Here is a 19,350-nt window from a genome sequence, read left to right on the forward strand (position 1 = left end):
TCACCCACATCTGTGTCACCCCGTCCACGACCAAAAGACAAGCTCAGTTTCTTCACATGTCTCTAGGCTCCATGCGCCTCCTCCAGGTCTCCTGGCTCCATCCTGCTTCTTCCTTCCTCAGTCTCTTGTGTAGCTTCTCCTCTTCCTGCTCAGCTCCACCCTCTCTTGGGTGGGGCAGGGAACCTCCCCCTTTCCTGGGGACCACCCTGTTACAGTGTCTTCTTATTTTCTTAACTGAGTCCAGCCCACACCCTTCTCTTTGCCCACCTGCTTGACTTGGAAGTGCCTCCACCGGGAGTGAAGACCAAAGAAGCGTCTCTGGTTTCCATGGCCAGGGTGGGGCGGGTACCTGCTCTCCGCCCCCCCGTGGGCTGTGGGTCGGGAGTGGCATGGCGGTTCTGATCTGCTCCCCGCCCACCGACCTGCGCGGACCCCTGGCAGGGGAGCTGCCCGTCGCGCTGCCAGCCTCCGCTGGTATTCTGGGCTCCTCTAGGCTGAGCTGTGTTAGTTGCAGATAGGGCAGAATGCGTTCAGCAGGCCAGTAATCATTTTCTTCCTCTTGCTCCTCCACACGCTCTATGTAACAAGCCCCCTTTTATTAACCTTTTTATTTTCGGGTTTGCCCTTTTTTAGGGTGACTGACAGCCAGAGGCGGGCAAGTTTGGGAAGTGACACTTGAAAACCTGCTGCTGTGTGCTAGATACTGCGTGCAGGTGCTCCTTTGCAGATGAACGTGGCCCGGACAGCACGCTCGAAATGTACCAGCTTAGCTAGTGCCGTGGCCTGCTGTGGGTTTCACCACTAGCCAACTGCTTTACAAACAGGTACTAGTCCCAGAAAGTTTCTTTAAGATTGGGAGAGGCAGGACATTAAATATTACGAGCATGTCCTCAGGTCCAAAGCAATGGGACCAGAGCCCAAGATGTGAAAGACGTCCAAAGCATGGGCTTCTCTCTGGAGAAGGGCTCTCCTGGGGAGAGGAGCTGCCCCCTAGGACCCTCTTGCTACCTGTGTAGTCAAGGGAATCAGCACCCATCTCTACCACTGCTTCCTTTGTCCTCGGTGGTTGACTTCCCTCTTCACATCCACCTGCCACAAAATCATTTTTGGGAGGTGGTTCTGACTCCCCACTCCCTCACCAGCACCTTTGATGAATGCAAAAAAATATATATGGAATAGGGCCTGGTCTCAGTAGATGTTAGTTTAGGAAATTACACAGTTAGCACTTTATAGCACTACACAGGTCTGATGTAGAATACTCTTTATTTACCAACTGTTCAGGAAGCTAATTAAATATTCATGTTGAGAAGACAGGGCCTATATAAATTTAAATCCCACAGTAGTTAGCCAAGTAAACACTCAGTACTTTTTGGTTGGTAAATTCTCATTGGCATTAAGACATTTTAATTTGGTTCTGAGTGGTAAGGTATTTTTCTCAGTTAAAATCAGAAATTCAGCTGAGTATAAATTAGTGGAAAAGGAAATTTAGGAAATCATGTCATTATGGTATAAGTCCATCACTGAATCACCGGAAACATGGATGCATTTTATTTGGGAATTTATTTTTTCTAAAGATGAGCAAGGCCCAGTTGCCAATTAGAAGCATAAAACATAGCAACACTACAGGGCAAACAACAGTAGATTCCACAACAGTGAATTCTCGTGAGGGTTAGAATCCTGTGTTAGCAATCCAATATTTTGTACTTGCTTCTTTTGTGCCTGTTGATTAAAACAAAACAGTGATTCTAATTTTGGAGATACAGTTTCAGTGTGAACTTTAGTAAAACGGCCATAAAAATACCTGAGACATAATGTTACTAGAAAATAAAGATTTTTCTCCCTTATTTAAAAAGCTCTGCAGATATATTTGAAGTATATTTTTTGAGAATCACAAATCACAGCAAAGAATCTCATAATTCTCATTTCCTGGTATTTCCCTCTTTCAATGACATGCTTCCATTTAAGTCTCAAGGCATTTGGAAAATGAAAAATCTCCCAGGTTTGTCCTCTTTTTGTCCTCAGACACAGTGAATTAAACTTTGTCCATTTTATGAACTTTGTCCATTATATGAAATGCTCACTCATATTCTCCTTTCTCGTCCCCATCTGTGGACCCATCAGTGGAGCCAAAGTTCTTAAAAGTACTAACATTAATTATGAAAAATATATTTTCAAGGGTCAAAACAAGGTTACATATAATCAAGTACATATAATCAAGTACAAAAAAGGACTTCAAAAATCTTCCTCAGCATTTAGTGTTCGTGATAGCTTGAGATTCTTCAATTTATCAATAGCAGAAGCCACTGAAATCTCTCCATGAATTTTCTTGTCTCTGGTTCGAACATTTACAGCATTATTTGCCTTTTCCTTTTCCCCAACCACTGTTGGAAAAAAAGATACATAAGCTTTATAAATAATCAGCGATTTACTAAATTTTAGGTCAACAGTCACATGACAACATATCTTGAGTTTTTCTTCTATTAGTTGAGTTTTTCTTCTATTAGTTATTAACTATCAATCCAATGATCATTAGGGGATTATCTGATAAAAGTTTCTTCAGGGAAGGAATGATTTCTAATCCCATCCTTCTGTTACCCATTCCAAAGAACACCTATTGTAGTCTTGAGGTACACTGGGAGCAGGATGCTCTTAAAGATCCCTTGCCCAAGATGGGGTCACCAAGCCCATGGTCAACCAGCCAATTCAGAATATTCTGGAGTCTTGGGAAAAACTTTTCTCCCCAGGAAGCCATAGAGTGAGATGATTCAGGAATGTGCAGTTATGTTTCTTACCTTCTGGAAGGAAGAAGGTAGATATTCAAGAAAAGCATAAGAAATGCAAGCAAAACAGAACCAGAAGTGGGGAGAAACAGTCCCAATAAGGGTTAAGCTCCTCCTTCTCCCATGTACTTTTCTGATGGTCTGGCTATTTAATTCTATCTTCCATGTATGAGATACTCCAAAGCCTCCCAATAAATTCCAACTTTACCTAAGCTAATTTCACACAAAAAATCCTATCAACGCACAAAAAGTCCAACTGAAACACTCCAATACCCACTACAGAATTAAACACTTGACAACAAACTGCTAGCAGGACAGCTCTACTTAGGTTGCCTCATGCAGACTCTGAATTTGCAGGTGATAACAGTATGCACAGGTACATCAGTATCGGTTTCTTTTCATTTCTAACTCTTAAAAAGACTCTTAAATTCTGCATCCAGTTACTCCTGTGCCTCAGGATATTTTATTTTTTTCACTTGAATCTTCTGATCAGTTTTAAATCTGAAAAATTTTTACTCATTAGTTCAATCCCAAAGATTTCTAATAAACCAGAAAAGCAAGGAGGAAATATATCTGGTCTGTCACATGACTGAAACATAAAGAGTATAATGCTACAGATGAGATCATTTGCACATTTTCTTCATTGTTGGTCTGAGATATTAACTATTGCTGGTGATACTATACCATAGGAATCATGTAAGATTTTGTAACTTTTCTTCCAATGAAGAATATTTAGAAATGGCTAATCAGGAATCCTCTTTGTGTATAAGTTGAAATGTTATTTTCAAGTAGTTGTATCTATTCTTTATTTGTTTTTTGGAATTAAAGTGAAAAAAAATAAGCATTGGGAAAATATCTACAAAATTAAATTACCCAAAATAAAATTATACTGAGCCAGCTGCGCATTCCGTATTTTCTTATTTAGAGTACAACTATGATCTAAATCAACATCGGCCATGAATCCTTCTTCAAAAAATTCACTGGATACCTACAAGAAAATGAAACATTTTCATCATTACATTATTTGTGGTAGCCAGCACCCACGGTCACATAGTGTCCCTGCCTTCTGGTGTTCACATCCTGAATAGTTCCCTCCACATTGGCCTGTGTGACCAGAGAGAAGGGCAGAAGTGATGGCATGTCACTTCTGTAATTAGATTTAAAGACTGAAACTTCCATCTCTTTTATATAACCCCACTTGGGGAACTAGCTGCCATGCGGGGGAATATGCCAGTCTATTACAATTTTCAATTTATGATCCAGTTTATTTTAAGAAACAAAAACTGGAAATACCATGTGACCCAGCAATCCCACTCTTGGGCACCTAGCCAAAGATCATGAAACCACCAACTCAAATTATATGCGCTACAATGTTGACTGTGGCATTATTTACAATAGCTAGAACATGGAAACAACATACATTCCCACTGATGGAGGACTGGCTGAAGAAGAGGTGGTCTTTCTGCACTATGGAATACTATTCAGCCACAAAGAAAGGCAAAATGTTGCCATTTACAGCAAAATGAGAGGAATTCTAGGAACTTATGTGCAGTGCCATAAAGCAACTCAGAATGACAGAGACAAATATTGGACACATGGACCATTCAGGAAAGTAAAATACAAAGACTAGCAGACATTAATAAATGAAATGAGGTTTCTGAGGTTAAGTGGGGATGGAAGGAGAAGAGAGCTAAGGGGATACATCATGTGGAGAGGGAGGGAATGCCAATTTCTTTAAGATATTAAGCAATAAAACAGCTCTGACACAGCTACATAAAGAGACATGATTCAGGTCTTACTCCCAATTCACTGAGAACATGTGGGTAAATTACTGTGTTAGTCATGCAATATTTTAAGGCATGAATAACATTCTAAGTCAAAGACCTTTACAGACAACATGCCAAGATTGTGATGTACTCTCAATATCTCTGATTTTACCTGAAGTGCATATTCTTCACAAGTTGGCCCCACGGGGATGACCATTATCTGACGAGGAGACAGCCAGAAAGGCCTAAAAACGTATAAGATACATACTTTCATAATCTAATAAAAATGATCACTTACGAAATTCTAAAAATAATCAGTAAAATTTGCAAAAGAGCAGGTTAGGTGGAGTGGTATGGAAATAAACCAGTGTTTGGAGAGCTACAGGACAGCAGGGCAGACAAAAGGGGAAACAGGATTTTGATAGGACATGGAGGGAAGACACAGATAGGATGGCCAGACGCACACTTAACTTCCGACCCACAACTGCGCTTCTGGACATTGATCTCAGAGAAATGGGAACTTAAAATTCACACACAGCAGTTTTACTGATAATAGCCCAACCTGGAAACACCCCACATGTCCCTCAGCAGCTGAATGTCAGATGGGTGCACCACGGACATTATTTGCAATAATGGGGAACCAAGGATTGAAACTCGAGACACTCTGGATGGGTCTCTTGGATAGATTCTCAAGGGAATCCCAATGATTTAAAAAAAAAAAAAAAAAAGCCACCAGTCTCAAATGGCTGCATGTGTGATTCCATTTATGTAACATTTTTGAGATTATAACATCATAGATAATGGAAAACAAACTGGTGGCTGCCAGAGTCTAGTGCTGAGTGGGCACAGGCTACATGCGTGGCAATAAAACAGTATAGCGAGGGGTCTTTATAGTAATGGAGCTGTTCTGTGTCTTGACTGATGGTGGCCACAGAAATCTATATATGTGATAAAATTTTATAAAACACGCATATACACATGAGTGCATGTAAACTGACGAGATCTGACTAGGCTGGTGGAGTGTATCAATATTAATTTCTTAATTGTGATGAGAATCTACTCAATTGAGTCTTGCAAGTTGTCACCACTGGGGAAACAAAGGGCAAGCTGCGCCTCTCTGTATTCTTACCACTACCTGTGAATCTATAATTATCTCAAATGAAATGCTTTTAAGCAATTTTTAAAGACAAAGGTGGGTGTAAGCAATGTCTGATGTGGTGTTTGTCTTTTTCGTCAGCATAATGAGTATTTAGTTTGAAGGTGGAAGGAAAGGCAGTATTTACTATTGCCAGATGGAGAATCTGGCAGAGCGACAGAAACAAGGGGCTCTGGAACAACGCTGTGGCGGTGACCCAGCAGTACCATCTGGTGCTGGTGTCAACCGTGCGAGCTGCACGGTCTGTGCCTGCCAGAGCACAGCAGAGCCTCAAGACAGAACTAATTCGAGTGAATATCATTGTGTCGGCTCAGTGACTCACTTCTTTTGCTAAAAAAAATGACATTGGTGGCCAGGCATCACTGCGCTCTGACAGTGAGTAGGTTCCGTAAGTTATCACTAATCCCAGTGTGGTGTTGCTGGCAGAGGCCTGGCAGGAAGGAAGGGCAAAGCCAAATCCAGAGCTGCTGTCTATTCCAGTGAGGACAAGCCCCTGCTCTGCACGATGAGGGGGAACCCATCGACCTGCCACTAGACAGCTGGCAGCTCCCCGAGTCATGGTGCCACCAGAGGGTTCAGGATTCAGCACTACAGATGGGAAATTGAGTCCTCAGAAGAGGTGCGGCCCCTGCTTAGACACTGCTGGTGCACCCACACCTTGCCCCTACTGGCCACCTTGTTCACAGTCCTCTGACAGTCACCGGGGGGTGTAATCAGAGCACGGGTCCTCTGGGCGCTGAATACTGACATACCTGTGCTCACAGTGAGGGCCTTTGGGTGGGCAATATCACCTTCACATAGAGGGATCATCTACATTCCTCTCCCCAAAATTTATGTCCTGTTTTCCAGTCTACTCACTTCTGAGTCTCTGATCTTTTTGCAAAGCAGCTCCTGGAGTCCACGCATCAGTTTAACTCCAACCTCCAGCCATTTACCCTTCCAGGCAAAGGGGACTCCAAGACGTACCCCTCAAATCCCTACACTCGTGGACACCCTCCCTCTCCTGACCTGTATCATCTCTAACAGTGACTGTGCTGCCGTAGCGTTGTGTGGCCGTGTGTGGGCACCTGTTCAGAGCCATCTGTGAGCCAGGCTCGCGTGGTTTTCTCTTACATCAGTGGTCACAGGGCACCCCCACGAAGGAAACAGCATGGGCTGAAGGAGATGTGGCAGTACAGTGAGAGATGATGTCTATTATAAAAATCAGACTATATCACAGATTCTTTCATCTTTCGATCAACATGTTTAAGCAATTTAATTTCAGAATAATCACTTCATTCTTTGACTTTGGGTGAATCTTTTCTTAGCACCTTTATAAGCCTTCATTAGACAGTAATGTCCAAAACATGCTTGGAGCACTCTTTCTACAGCAGACATTTAAAGGGCTTAAAATAGGCGGGAAAAATAACCCTTTAACTCTACTAAGTTCTCAAGAATGTAACTTCGCAGGAAAGTAAATGAATATTACCTATTGATACCTTTTCTTATAATTCATTTTATGATTCCTATAGTATTATGTCACTTTGTCTTTGTTTTCTTTGTTTTTGGTTTTTCATCAAGCTACGTCCACACAAATTCTTAATGTGCAGTTCGAATACTTGTTAATTGTAAGGCAGGAGCCACCAGTTTTGATAGACTACTTTTATCTTGTTAGATGAGAGTTTTAAGAATAGACAAGAAGCTTTCCTTTTCTACAGCACTTACCATTTCCCCCCATAGTTTTCTGAGAGGATGGCTATCATTCTTTCCACTGATCCCAAAATGGCTCGATGAATGATCACAGGACGCTTCTTATCATCCCCATCCTTGCTGAAAAGTGAAAATTACATATTGATATCTTTCCTTATGATTCAAAAAGATATCTTCTTGCCCTGTATTTATGAATTGTTTTATCAAAATAGGTAAATAAGATGAGCTTCTTTTAAGTAATCATTAAATATGTAATGTTTAACTGTTTAATGTTTCACTGTAAGACAGTGAAAAATAAAAAAATGTGTTTCTGTATCGAAATTCTTTTTTATATAAACACTGGAGATGAATAATGGCATAAGTTTTTGTGAGTTAGAAAATGTAATTTTTAAAATTTCCATTTAATAGAAATAAACGTTTTTTCCTTTTAAATTATAATCTATTTTATAAACCAAAGGGAAATAAAATTTTTCTAGTTTTTTTTTTTTTTTAAGATTTCTTTATTTGCTTATACAAGCACTGGGTACAGTCAGAAGCGCGGGAGGGTGAGAGAATTCACCAGAGCCAGAGGGGAGAGCAGAGCAGGCAGACTGATGAAGTACACTGCTGAGGGGAGCAGCGGGCGGCAGGAGAGGTCTGTTGCACCATGTGGGACCCTCTCTGGCAGCAGGGGATTGAACCAGTGCTGCAGAGGCTGTGGACAGCTTCGCAGCCCAGCGCTCAACCACTGTGCCACCAGGGGAGGCCTGGAAAATGAAATATTATCTAGATAATATTAGGTCATTTTCTCTATTATTCCTCTATTGATTTATTCTAAAGTAGTAATTTGAATTAATTTACTATTAATAAGAGGCAATCTAGAAAATCATAATTTTTTAAAATTAGATTTATTTTGAGCTATTGCTTACTCCACTTTACTGAACAATTGTTAGACAGTGAAAAAATAAAAAATGTGTTTCTGTATCTAAATTCTCCTTTTTTATATAAACACTGAAGATGAATAATGGTTTAAGTTTTTTGTGAGTTAGAAAATGTAATTTTTTAAAATTTCCATTGGTGTAATTAGTGAAGCTGAATGGCATTTTATGTGTTTAATGATTATTTGTATTTATTTCAATTTCCTACTTGGGCCCACTGTAGGTATTGGGGGTAATTAATTTGTAAACATGTAGTGAAGACTATATAAAATGTGTCTAGTTTGAAGATAATTTTCTTACAAGGGATAAGTAGAAAATTAGGAGCAATTAGGGAACTTCCTCAATTTGATAAACAGCATCTACAAAGACCTATAGTAAGTACCATACTTAAAGGTAAAACCACTGTATTGTTTGCTCCTAACTGGGACCAAGGTAAGCAAATCCACTCTCAAACCTCTTATTCAACATAACATGAGATATTTAATTAATGCCAAAGGTGAAAGAAGGCAATAAGAGGCACACATATTAAACTATGCCAATTTGCAGGTGATATGATTGCCTACATAAAAAATTCCAAGAGGCCTCCCCGGTGGCGCAGCGGTTGAGCACTGGGTTGCGAAGCTGCCCACAGCCTCTGCAGCGCCAGTTCGATCCCTGGCTGCTCCCCGGCCACCGGAGGAGGGTCCCACATGGCGCGCAGACCTCTCCTGCCGCCCGCTGCTCCCCTCAGCAGTGTACTTCGGTCCTTCTGCCTGCTCTGCTACCTGCTCTGGCTCTGGTGCATTCTCTCGCCCTCCCGCGCTTCTGACTGTACCCAGTGCTTGTATAAATAATAAATAAATAAATCTTTAAAAAAGAAAAAAATTCCAAGAAGTCTACCCAATAAATCACAAAATACCTAGAACTATTTGAGTGCAGCAAAGTTTCAAGAAACAAAATGAACATACAAAAATTGGTTGTATTTCCCAATATAAGCAATGAATGTGTGGAAACTAGAATTCAGAATATAAGAAAATTTACAATTGTTCCTCCCAAATGAAATACTTAAGTATAAATAGGAAAAGATATAGTCAATTCTTCTATGAGATCTATAAAAATTAATGAAAGAAATCAAAGAAGTTCATGGATTAGAAGAGTCAAAATAGTTAAGAAGTCAACTCTATGCAAACTAATCTCTATACTTAATGCAATTCCAATAAAAAGTCCCACTGGGATTTTTGGTAGATCCATTTAAAACAAAACAATTAAAATAGCCAAAAGCATTCTTAAAAGGAATAAAGGATTCACATTACCTCATTTTAAGACTTACCATAAAGCTACAGTACTCAAAACAGCATGGTATAGACAAAGGAAAAAATCAATGAATCAGTGGAACAGAACTAAAAATCTAGAAATAGACACACACAAATATACCTGACTGAATTTTCAAAGGCTTCAAGTCATCTCAACTAAATCACAAACAGGTATACAAATATATATTTCACTCACAAGTGCTTATTTCTGTATTGCTAGTGTTCTAACAGCAAATAATTAGGATATTATTATTGCATTATCACATTCAATAACTCACCTAACATACGTAAGATTAAATCTAATAGGTAGTTGGAAGTCCAGCTGGATTGTAGCACATTGGTGGTATCTGCCAATAGCATCCTTGATTTTTATATCAATCTGTAAGTTAAATGATTCTTGCTTAGTGATAGTTCTGAGCCTTTTAAATTTCACTCTTTTTGAAACATGTGATCTACTTACTAACTACTTACTTTAGGGCCATAAAATGCTCCATCTCCTGGGTTCATCTTCCATGGTTTTCCAAATTCCATCAAGCTATTCTGTAGTTGCTGTATTCCATTTTTTCAAAGAAAAGAACATTTAAAACTTCTACTTCATGCTATACTGTATCTTTTTTGTCATATAATTCACAAAAGTAAGTTACAACAGACCTTAATTACCTTCTATTTTAATTCAACGTGCATGTATTGAGCATCTATTATCTTCAATAAACTACTGAGCAGAGGCGACATAAAGATGATTAAGATAGCACTTGCTTTCAGGAAACAAATATTGGAAAAATTAAAATATAATGCAGTAAATAACCCTGTGAATTGCAGTGCTTAGGGCGGGATCTTTTGGCCCTCCTGCCGATGCAGGTGCCCTCTGCCCGCCACACATCCCAGCTCCTCACTTTGAAGGCTTTGATCTTGCTCCTTCTTGCATCCTGTATAAGAGGACCAAGGGACAAGCCTTGAACCCTCTCTCTTGTTTTCCCTCCACCTCTGTACAGATAGCTAGGGGAAGGTGCCCTTTACAACTTATAGGGTGTGGGAGAGGGAAGACACTTAAGCCCAAGCCACATAATTCCTTCAAGTTAGCGTGCAGTGAAGGTAGTTAGCACTGAAGGTATGAGTATTAATAAAAGGGTTAAGTCTTTGGCTATTTTCTGAGTCCAGCTTTCTTGGAAAGCATCTGGGCTTCCTTGGTACCTGACCAGAGGCTAAGACGCCACCTAAGTCCTGTCTTCACGCCAATATACTGGTGCCCAGGAAGGAGGCTGACATTGGGAGTATAGTAAACACTGTGTCAGGGGGAGGGGGCTTGGGGCCAAAGTCGGTGTTCCAGAAAGCTGACTTCCAGGGTCCCAGCAGGCTTTTCTAGACTCTCAGTCAGAGCGGGGCAGGATCTGGCCTGGCTGAGGTCCCAGGAGGCTGAGGCTCCAAGAGGCTCCCTTCTGAGCCTAATTCCACTGCACCAGCTTCCCATGCACTAGCCCTGGGGAAGGTACTGGTCTCGCAGGCTGGGAGGCAACCCTTCTCCCTCACTGTGGTTCTGAAAGGAGAGACACTGGTTCACATTCCCAGAGGGAATGGGGCCCTGCTACAGCAGGTAACGACGTGACTGAGGGAATTAAAAAGTCAAGGAAAAGCCAGGGGAAGAACATAAAGCTGAGGTCACTGGGTCTCTCACTGGGCCTGAGAACATGAAGAGGAACCGGGAGAGAAGCCAGGGCTATGCAAGCTTTTGGTTTATGCAAGATCTAGGGAAAGTGTATGTCCTACGGGGACTTGAACCACTGTCCCTCACAGGACATGCCCATGAGCACGGGAGGGCACCCTGGTGAAGGAGAAATCTCCTGCTGTCCTGCCCCAGGGGAACCAAGTCTCTGGCTCCCAGCAGCTCTGTGGTCTACACTGCGGGTATGCTGGGTTCCCGCATGTAGGTGTGGGGCTGTGATGGTCTTAGAGACCTTCATGACACATTGCAACTCTGGAAAAGGGGGTGAGGGAAATTTGGTGCAGGGCCATCCAGCTGCATGGGGCTGATGGCTTTCCATTGGTTTCAGTGATAGAGGCTCTGGCAGAAGCCAGAGGATTTCTTTTAAAATGTATGAAGGGGCCTCCCCTGGTGGCACAGTGGTTGAGCGCTGGGCTGCGAAGCTGCCCGCAGCCTCTACAGCGCCGATTCGATCCCCAGTTCAATCCCCAGCCACCGGTGAGGGTCCCACATGGTGCACAGACCTCTTCTGCTGCACCCACTGCTCCCCTCAGCAGTGTACTTCGGTCCTTCTGCCTGTTCTGCTCCCCGCTCTGGCTCTGGTGAATTCTCTCACCCTCCCGCGCTTCTGACTGTACCCAGTGCATGTATAAATAAATACATAATTCTTTAAAAAAAAATTAAAAAATAAAAAATAAATAAAATGTATGAAGTTGGTTATTAGTGAGCAGCACAGAAAAGAATAGAAATGAAAACCTGATATACACTCTGACACAAAGGTAAGGCCTTGTTAGTGCCACTGCTACAAAGAAAACTGGATAACTACATTCCGCAATCTGCACATTTACCCCGTAACTTCCAATTTACATTTTCCTATTGCGCAGCATTACAACCACATGTAAAGTGACTACGATCCCTCTGGTATTTCACGCGTTCACAAACTGAAGAGCAAGCATTTCCTTTCTCCCTACCTTTTCAGCTTCATCCCATATCTCAATCTCTCCTAGGAAGGTCTCAGGCCTTGTTGACAAATTTAATTGAAAGGAGAAGCCGAATGTTGAGTAAACAGATTGCAAAAACTGCAAACATCCCTTTATTTCTTCTTCAATCTGAAATGAGAGCAGATAAAATACTTTCAGTAAATACCAAATTAAATCCACACGTGGTACTTTTTAAATTAAAAAAACAAGTTTTCATGTCAGTTAGAAATAAAGCATGTTTTTAGCAGGGAGTACAGCCATGACACTGCTTTGGTTCCTCCTCTTTTTCTCACTCAAATATTCATGGAAAAAGTGCCCACAATGTGCCAGGCCTATGCAGAGACTCCTCATCGAGTACACGCAGTGGACAGAGGCAGGCACACCAGGGAAGGGCAGCTGCCTAGGGGAGTGGCAATCATGCTGCAGGGGGCAGGTAAGCAGCATCCTCTGCAGAGTGGGGGGGGCAGGAGTTCTTGGAGGGCAGGGAGTCACAGCAAACTGCTGGGAGCCCAGCTACAAATGATGGTGAAGAGGAAAACAGCAGGAGGACAAAGAGGCATCAAACTTAGAGGGAGGCAGGGGCCTGAGGTAATTAAATATCTTCAAAGCCAAGGTAGCACCTGCACAGCTTTTTTTAAAGATTTATTTTATTTATTTACACATACTAGAACTGGGGTGTAGGCCAGAGGTGTGGGGGCTGAAAGGATTCACCAGAAACATAGTGGGGAGCAGAACAGGAAGATCTACTGAAATACACTGCTGAGGGGAGCAGCAGGCGAGTCAGGACAGATCTGCTGTGCCAAGTGGGTAGCTCCCTGGCCAGGGATCGAATTTCTGAGTGCAGGATGGTGTTGTAGTGGGTGGTGATAGCTTGAGAGCATGAAGACTTTAACCCCTGTGACACCAGGGAGGCCCAACACCTGTACTTTTTAGCCTGGGATGGAAAAGCAATGAAGCATTTTTGTTTTGTTAAGCAGGGAACAAACATAATGCAAAGTCTTCTTTTGAAGTTTGAAAAACGGACTGACAAGTCTGCTACAGAAGCCCATTAGAAAGCTGATGGGCCCTCTCAGAAGCAAGGTGATGGCGGCTTGAACCAGAGAGAAGTAGCTGGAATGTAGGGAATCTGATGCGTCTGCCGGACATGTATCCTTTCATTCAGTAACAGACAGTTGTCCATGTACTGAGCGCTGTGCTGATGCTGGGAGCTCAGGAAAGAATGAAATAATCCAGGAATCAACCATATACTTAGGGAGAGTGATCAGTAGGGCTTGAGACAAAGTGGACATGAAGAGTGAGAAGTGAAGGACACCTGGGTGCCTGCCTGGGCAGTGGAGCAGTTATCAGTACATCTTCCAGAAGAGGGGACTGGCAGTGTGGGTGGCAGAAAAAGGGGTGAATTTTGGACATGGAAAACTGAGGGTACTTGTGATGCCACACAAACACGTTCAGCATTATGTGGGGTTGAGGGTCAGAGCTGAGGAGGGAGAGTTGGGATGCAGATGAGACTTTGGGCTGAGCACAGGACTAAGCCTGAACCACAGCAACAGAGTGAGAAGAGCAGAGCTGGGGCTGTGAGGTAGGGAGAGGGGTTCTGGGTCCGTAAGAAGAGGATACATTTACATGCAAAAGGGCCAGGGCCAGCAAAACCAGAGTCTTGCTGAGTAGGTTGCCATTGTTTGGCAGTACCATGTTTCTTGATATATTCGGCTGTTACTGGGCATTAGCGTTGTTTCTATGCCATGACTATTACAAATAAAGCTGCTGTGAACATTTGTGTACAAGTCTTTGTGGACATGTGCTCTTGGAACGAGAGAGGTGGCAGATGGATGTTTAACTTTTTAAGAAACTATCAAACTGTTTTTCAAAGCAATCGCTTCATTTTACACTCCCACAACCAGTGTCTGAGAGTTTCAGTTCCTCCGCATCCTCAACAACATTTGTTTTGGTCGGTTTTGTCAATTTTAACTATCCTAACAGGGGTATCGTGTAGTTCATTATCCGTTACATTTTTGTTTCCTTGGTGGGTAATGGTCTTAGACATCTTATACATGTGCTTATTTGTGTATCTTCTTATATGAAGTAAAAATTTAAGTCTTTTTGTCCACTTTTTGAAATTAAATTTGTTATTTTGAGAGATACATGCAGTTTTGGGAAATAATACAGAGATCCTTCTACCATTTACCCAGTTTCCCCCAAAGGTATCATCTGGTCCCTGCCTGCATTTAACTTGATGGAGATTTTCTAGGCAGCTTTCGATTAACAGCATCTACTTTAATTTCATTTTGGCCAGAGCACATATTTTGTGTACTCTGAATCCCTTTACATTATTGAGACTTGTTTTATCACCTAAAACATGGTCCATATTGGCAGTTATTCCTTGTGCATATTCAAAGAACACATATATACTCTGTTGTTACTGGTTGAGTGTTCTATAAATATCAATTAGGTCAAATCATTTGATAGTAGCTCCTTGCATGACAATTTTAGTTAATGTGAAAAGCCTACAAAGTAAACTCTAACTTCTAGGCAATATTAAAATACAAAAACACTCAAAATTCTATCGTATTTCTTAAAAATATAACACTTAACATGTTGAAAATTGGGGGTGGCATAAAAGAAAACATAGTAAATTTCACCCTGATTTATGACCCAAATTAGAGCTTCACAAAATGTTAAAGAGAGGTGAATGAGACTCATACATTTGCAGTGAGGCTGAAAGAATAACAGACTTGTCCAAGGCAACACTGGATTTGTGTCAATCCTGGGCGGCTCACCTGCTCCCATGGGGCAGCTTACCCGCTCCCCAGGGTTGCTCACCAGCACCCGGGAATGGCTTACCTGCTCCACTGTGCAGAAGATGTGAGCATCATCCTGCTGGAAGCGCCTAACTCGGGTCAAGCCGCTCAAAGTCCCTGACAGCTCATTTCTGTGTAGAACCCCAAAATCAGCAAATCGAATGGGCATTTCCCTCCAAGATCGTGGACGATGGGCAAACATTAGACTAGAAAAGATGCAATAATACACAGTGTTTGTATACACAGACAAGACTAAGGAAATATCCAAATATTAAGAAATTACAACTAAGCCATAAATTTGTAAACACCTATTCTGGTTCGTAGAGCACCAGTTTAAAAAAAAATATATGTTCTTCATTACAGATTGAATCTCAAAATTCTAGCAAGGCAGTGCTATTTCTTTTCCAGAAATGCTGTATCTATCACTTCTCGGGCTTTTTGCTAAGATCAAGACAGAAATGTTTCTATCTCCTTCCACCAGAGAATTTACACTTACTGTTTATCATTCATTTCAAAGGCCTTTTCCTAAGTGCAGCCTTCTTGGCGACTTTCCCAAACAGGGCTGGTAAGTCTCTCTTCATGCTCCAAGAATGCCTGGAACATGCCTATGATGTCACTGATGGTACTTTTTATAACTGACTCTATATCTGGTTCTGCCCCACTCTGCTCATCAGGAAACCGAGCAAGTGTCAAGTCACCTCTGAATTTCTAGAAGCAAGCACTGTGAGGCCTCAACTAAGTGTTCTGTGCTGATTGCAAGATCTCTTCCCCACTAGGCCTCTGTGGTCCTGCTGCCCAGTTCTGGGGTGTGAGACACAAAAGTACATAGTTCACTTTCATTCAGCCTTATTTAAAATCGTTGTTGAAATCACAGGCTACAGTTTCAAATGGTACCTAATAGGAAACTGAGTGAAGAAGTTGTCAACACAACAGCAAAGCAGGTCTCTGCAAAGACAGCATTGGAAGACGGCAAACCTTCCACTTTCTGTTTTAAAAGAGAGGTTATGGAATATTTACATCCAGTTTTCAGGAAATTAAAGGCAAATATATATTTTGTTATATGCTATCGCATAAAAGTCTTTACTGAAAAGGCCAAATAGCTTTTTTCAGTGTTCAGAGGTTTGGTTGTTTTTTTTTTTTTTTTTTTTCATTTATTTTTGAGTATTATTGATATGCCACTACACAGCTGGATACTTTTGGGGGTCCATATGTGACAACATGCCTCACTCACCCTCCAGTAAAGCTCCAGTGCCATAGCCCCTTCACTTTCTCCACTTTACCTCCCCACCCACTCCCTCTGGTCACCAGTATATTATTCATAGAATCTAAAAATTATTCTTGTTGTTTTGCCAATTTGTTCTCTTAGGTTATTTATAGTTTGAAAATGAGTGAGACAATCTAGTAACTGTCTGGCTAATTATTTCACGCAGCATAATCACCTTCAAGATCCATCCATAAAGGCACTACTTCACCTTTTAAATAGCTGAGTAGTATTCCATATTTTACAATTTCGTTATCCAGTCAACCGTCAGGGACAGTAGAGGTTTGTTTTAATAGTTACCGTCTAAGGTCAATTTACTCGAAGTTATGTATGTTGATAACACAAAGCTACATTAGTTGGAATACATTTTTGTGGCGAATTATGTAAAATCTTGGAATTACAAGGCTGAATTTCCATATCAACTTTATAATACTTACAATCTTTCATAGACTCTAAGACAACATTGACTGTAAGATCTACCACTGTTTCATGTACCACTAAGAAAAAATAACCTATTAGTAAAATTATCACATAACACTAAGAGATATTCTATTTCAGGATGTCAAAATATGGGGGCAAAAGGTATCTTGGAATCAACAAAATCTAACAACTCCTTGATTATGACCTTAACAGTCTTGTTATAATTAACCCAGACAGTATATATATACACACAAGAATTAAATGTTCTGCAAATACGTATATTTGAGGTGTACTGCTATTTGGAAGACAAATATTATAATCATTTATAAAGTTACTACATAATGTTATCCTCTGAGAAGCAGAAAACACTAAATGGTTTCCAGCTAACATTCCACACCTGCCAAAGATCAAACTTTTTTTTAAAGTAAATTCAATCTCCAGAAAGAAATAATTTGGTAAAGAGGATCAGTAGTCACTGAACTCTAAAAAGTAAGGTAGGGCCTCCCTGGTGGCGCAAAGGGTTTTAAGCACAGCACTATGAAGCTATCCACAACCTCTGCAGCTTGAGTTTGATCCCCAGCCAGCCAGGGAGCTACCCACATGGCACGGCAGACCTCTCCTGTTTCGCCCGTGCTCCCCCCAGCAGTGTGTTTCAGTCAACCTATCTGCTCTGTTCCCCACGCTGTCTCTGGTGAATCCTCCCACTCCCCACACCTCTGGCCTGTACCCCAGTTCTTGTATGCATAAATAAATAAATCTTAAAAAAGAAAAAGAAAAAGAAAATTAAAAGCAAAGTAGTAGTAGTAGGAGCTAACTGCGGTGAAGTGTGCTAGGTGCGCTCCTGCAGAGACCTGCTTCACTGTCGCCACTCACCAGTGCCCTGGGCAGTTCATGGGCTTAAGGGCAAAAGTGTCCTTTTCAACATCAAAGCTGAACATGTTCTCGCTGTAATGCTCCCAGTGGCCCGAGGCTTCCCAGAGCTTACTGTTGAACACGTTGGGAGAGAGCACTTCTGTGAAGTTACGTCGGTGATATTCCTCCTTTTAGGAAAATGCGTGTCAAGTTAAAATCTGCTGTGAGATTCACAATTTCATGCAAAGCAAACACTGTAAGCAGATATTTTAAAATTCAGGATGTTAGCTTATATTAATTCTTGATTCATGTGTTCTCCATTTTAGCTGTGGCTCTTTCTGGGTCACAAAGGAAAGATTAATGCATACTCAGTGTCATTTTCAACTGGAGCATATTTACTTTATAGTATTCAATAGTATATAGTATAGAACATTTTAAATCTTTGAAAACTAGTAACTGAAATACTATATATATATATATATATATATATATATATATATATATATATAAACTTTCTGTAACTACAAATCCATAAGTCTTTCTACATTCTAGATAAACAGCAGGGAAAAAAAATTTTGTGACTCAAGAGATCACTCAGTAAGCCCGGACGCTGTTTATAGTAAGCTGTTTATAGTTTGGGCCTATTTAGTTTTAAGTAGAAATGAATTTGAGCTGCTTTCCTCATCCAATCACTAGAGACAGAAAAAGAGTCTTTCAAATAGAGTTTTTGTTTTTCTTAGACTTTGATGTTGTTGTTTTTTCTTACCATAGTTTAGCTAAGTAAAAAATATTTCTTACAATTAAAAGTAAAACATAATATTTTAAAATTATTAGCAACAATAGTGTTAGGTCACCGAAAGGGACATTATGAGACTCTGCAGCAGTGTCTTTCAGCCCATCAGGGAGAGCCTTGGTCTTAGCTTCCTGCTTGCAGCTTTACCTACCCTTTGTTTTCACTAAAAGAAAATGTTAACAAAGTTATAGGTCACTAGGTATGACAGTAATTGCTTGGCGGCTGTGTCACGTGTTTCTATACACTCAGATTAAAGTAGGTTCCAGTTTGTGTGTGTGTGTTTGCTTGTTTGTGTTCACGAGCTGCTATATTTAAAGCTTAGCCCAGAGGTAGTCACCAGTGGATTTTGAATCTACTCTGGATAGAGTCATGATAGCAATTTATGGTTTCTCAAGGTGTCTGGAAATTATTTGAGCCTATGCTTTATGAGGGGATGTATCATTATATCTATAGATTACTTTGTGCTATTTAGCAAAAAATTACTATATTTAAATATAAAATGTATTTTTTTGTCCCTGGATGCTGCCAAATAAGCCTTGTAAAAGCCTCCCCTTCCACTGATATCATGAATGAGTCACAGCTTCCCGAGGAAGTGGACAGCTGCAGAAGCTACTCATCGGAGGTGTGGAAGCATTCAGAGGCTGTGTGGGAATGAAAGAGCCAAACACCAAGCACTCCAGAGGCTCTGGTTCTGTCATGTATGCCACCATGGAGCAGGTGGATGCAGCCATGAGTGGAAGGCCACACAAAGTGGATGGAAGAGTTGTGGAACCAAGAAAGATTATTTGGTTTAGGACAAAGATTCTACTCTAATAGTAAACAGAACTGAAGCTATTATATTAGGCTATTGGTAAAAATGAACCTTGACCCCTACCGTCCACAGAATCTAAAAATGAATTCAAGGTAGATAAACTACGAAAGGTTTTGCCTCTGAAAGCAAATGCAAT

The 19,350-nt window shown here is 41.0% G+C and overlaps 1 protein-coding gene across 1 annotated transcript in view; it reads right to left on the reverse strand.

The window, feature by feature from the left end:
- Positions 1-1,251: 1,251 nt before the first annotated feature.
- TARS3 (threonyl-tRNA synthetase 3) overlaps positions 1,252-19,350 on the reverse strand; it is a 36,032-nt gene continuing 17,933 nt past the window's right edge. The window contains exons 11-19 of the mRNA XM_054694774.1: positions 17,632-17,798; positions 15,121-15,283; positions 12,271-12,408; positions 10,072-10,149; positions 9,879-9,979; positions 7,407-7,511; positions 4,719-4,791; positions 3,654-3,768; positions 1,252-2,381 (exon numbers count right to left, since the gene is read on the reverse strand). Of these exons, the coding sequence (XP_054550749.1) occupies positions 2,233-2,381; positions 3,654-3,768; positions 4,719-4,791; positions 7,407-7,511; positions 9,879-9,979; positions 10,072-10,149; positions 12,271-12,408; positions 15,121-15,283; positions 17,632-17,798 (1,089 nt within the window). The 3' untranslated portion in view covers positions 1,252-2,232. The remainder of the gene's footprint in view (positions 2,382-3,653; positions 3,769-4,718; positions 4,792-7,406; positions 7,512-9,878; positions 9,980-10,071; positions 10,150-12,270; positions 12,409-15,120; positions 15,284-17,631; positions 17,799-19,350) is intronic.

Source organism: Talpa occidentalis, unplaced genomic scaffold, assembly GCF_014898055.3.
Source record: "Talpa occidentalis isolate TD23 unplaced genomic scaffold, MPIMG_talOcc4v2.1 talOcc4.14, whole genome shotgun sequence".
In the NCBI taxonomy this organism is placed as follows: domain Eukaryota; kingdom Metazoa; phylum Chordata; class Mammalia; order Eulipotyphla; family Talpidae; genus Talpa; species Talpa occidentalis.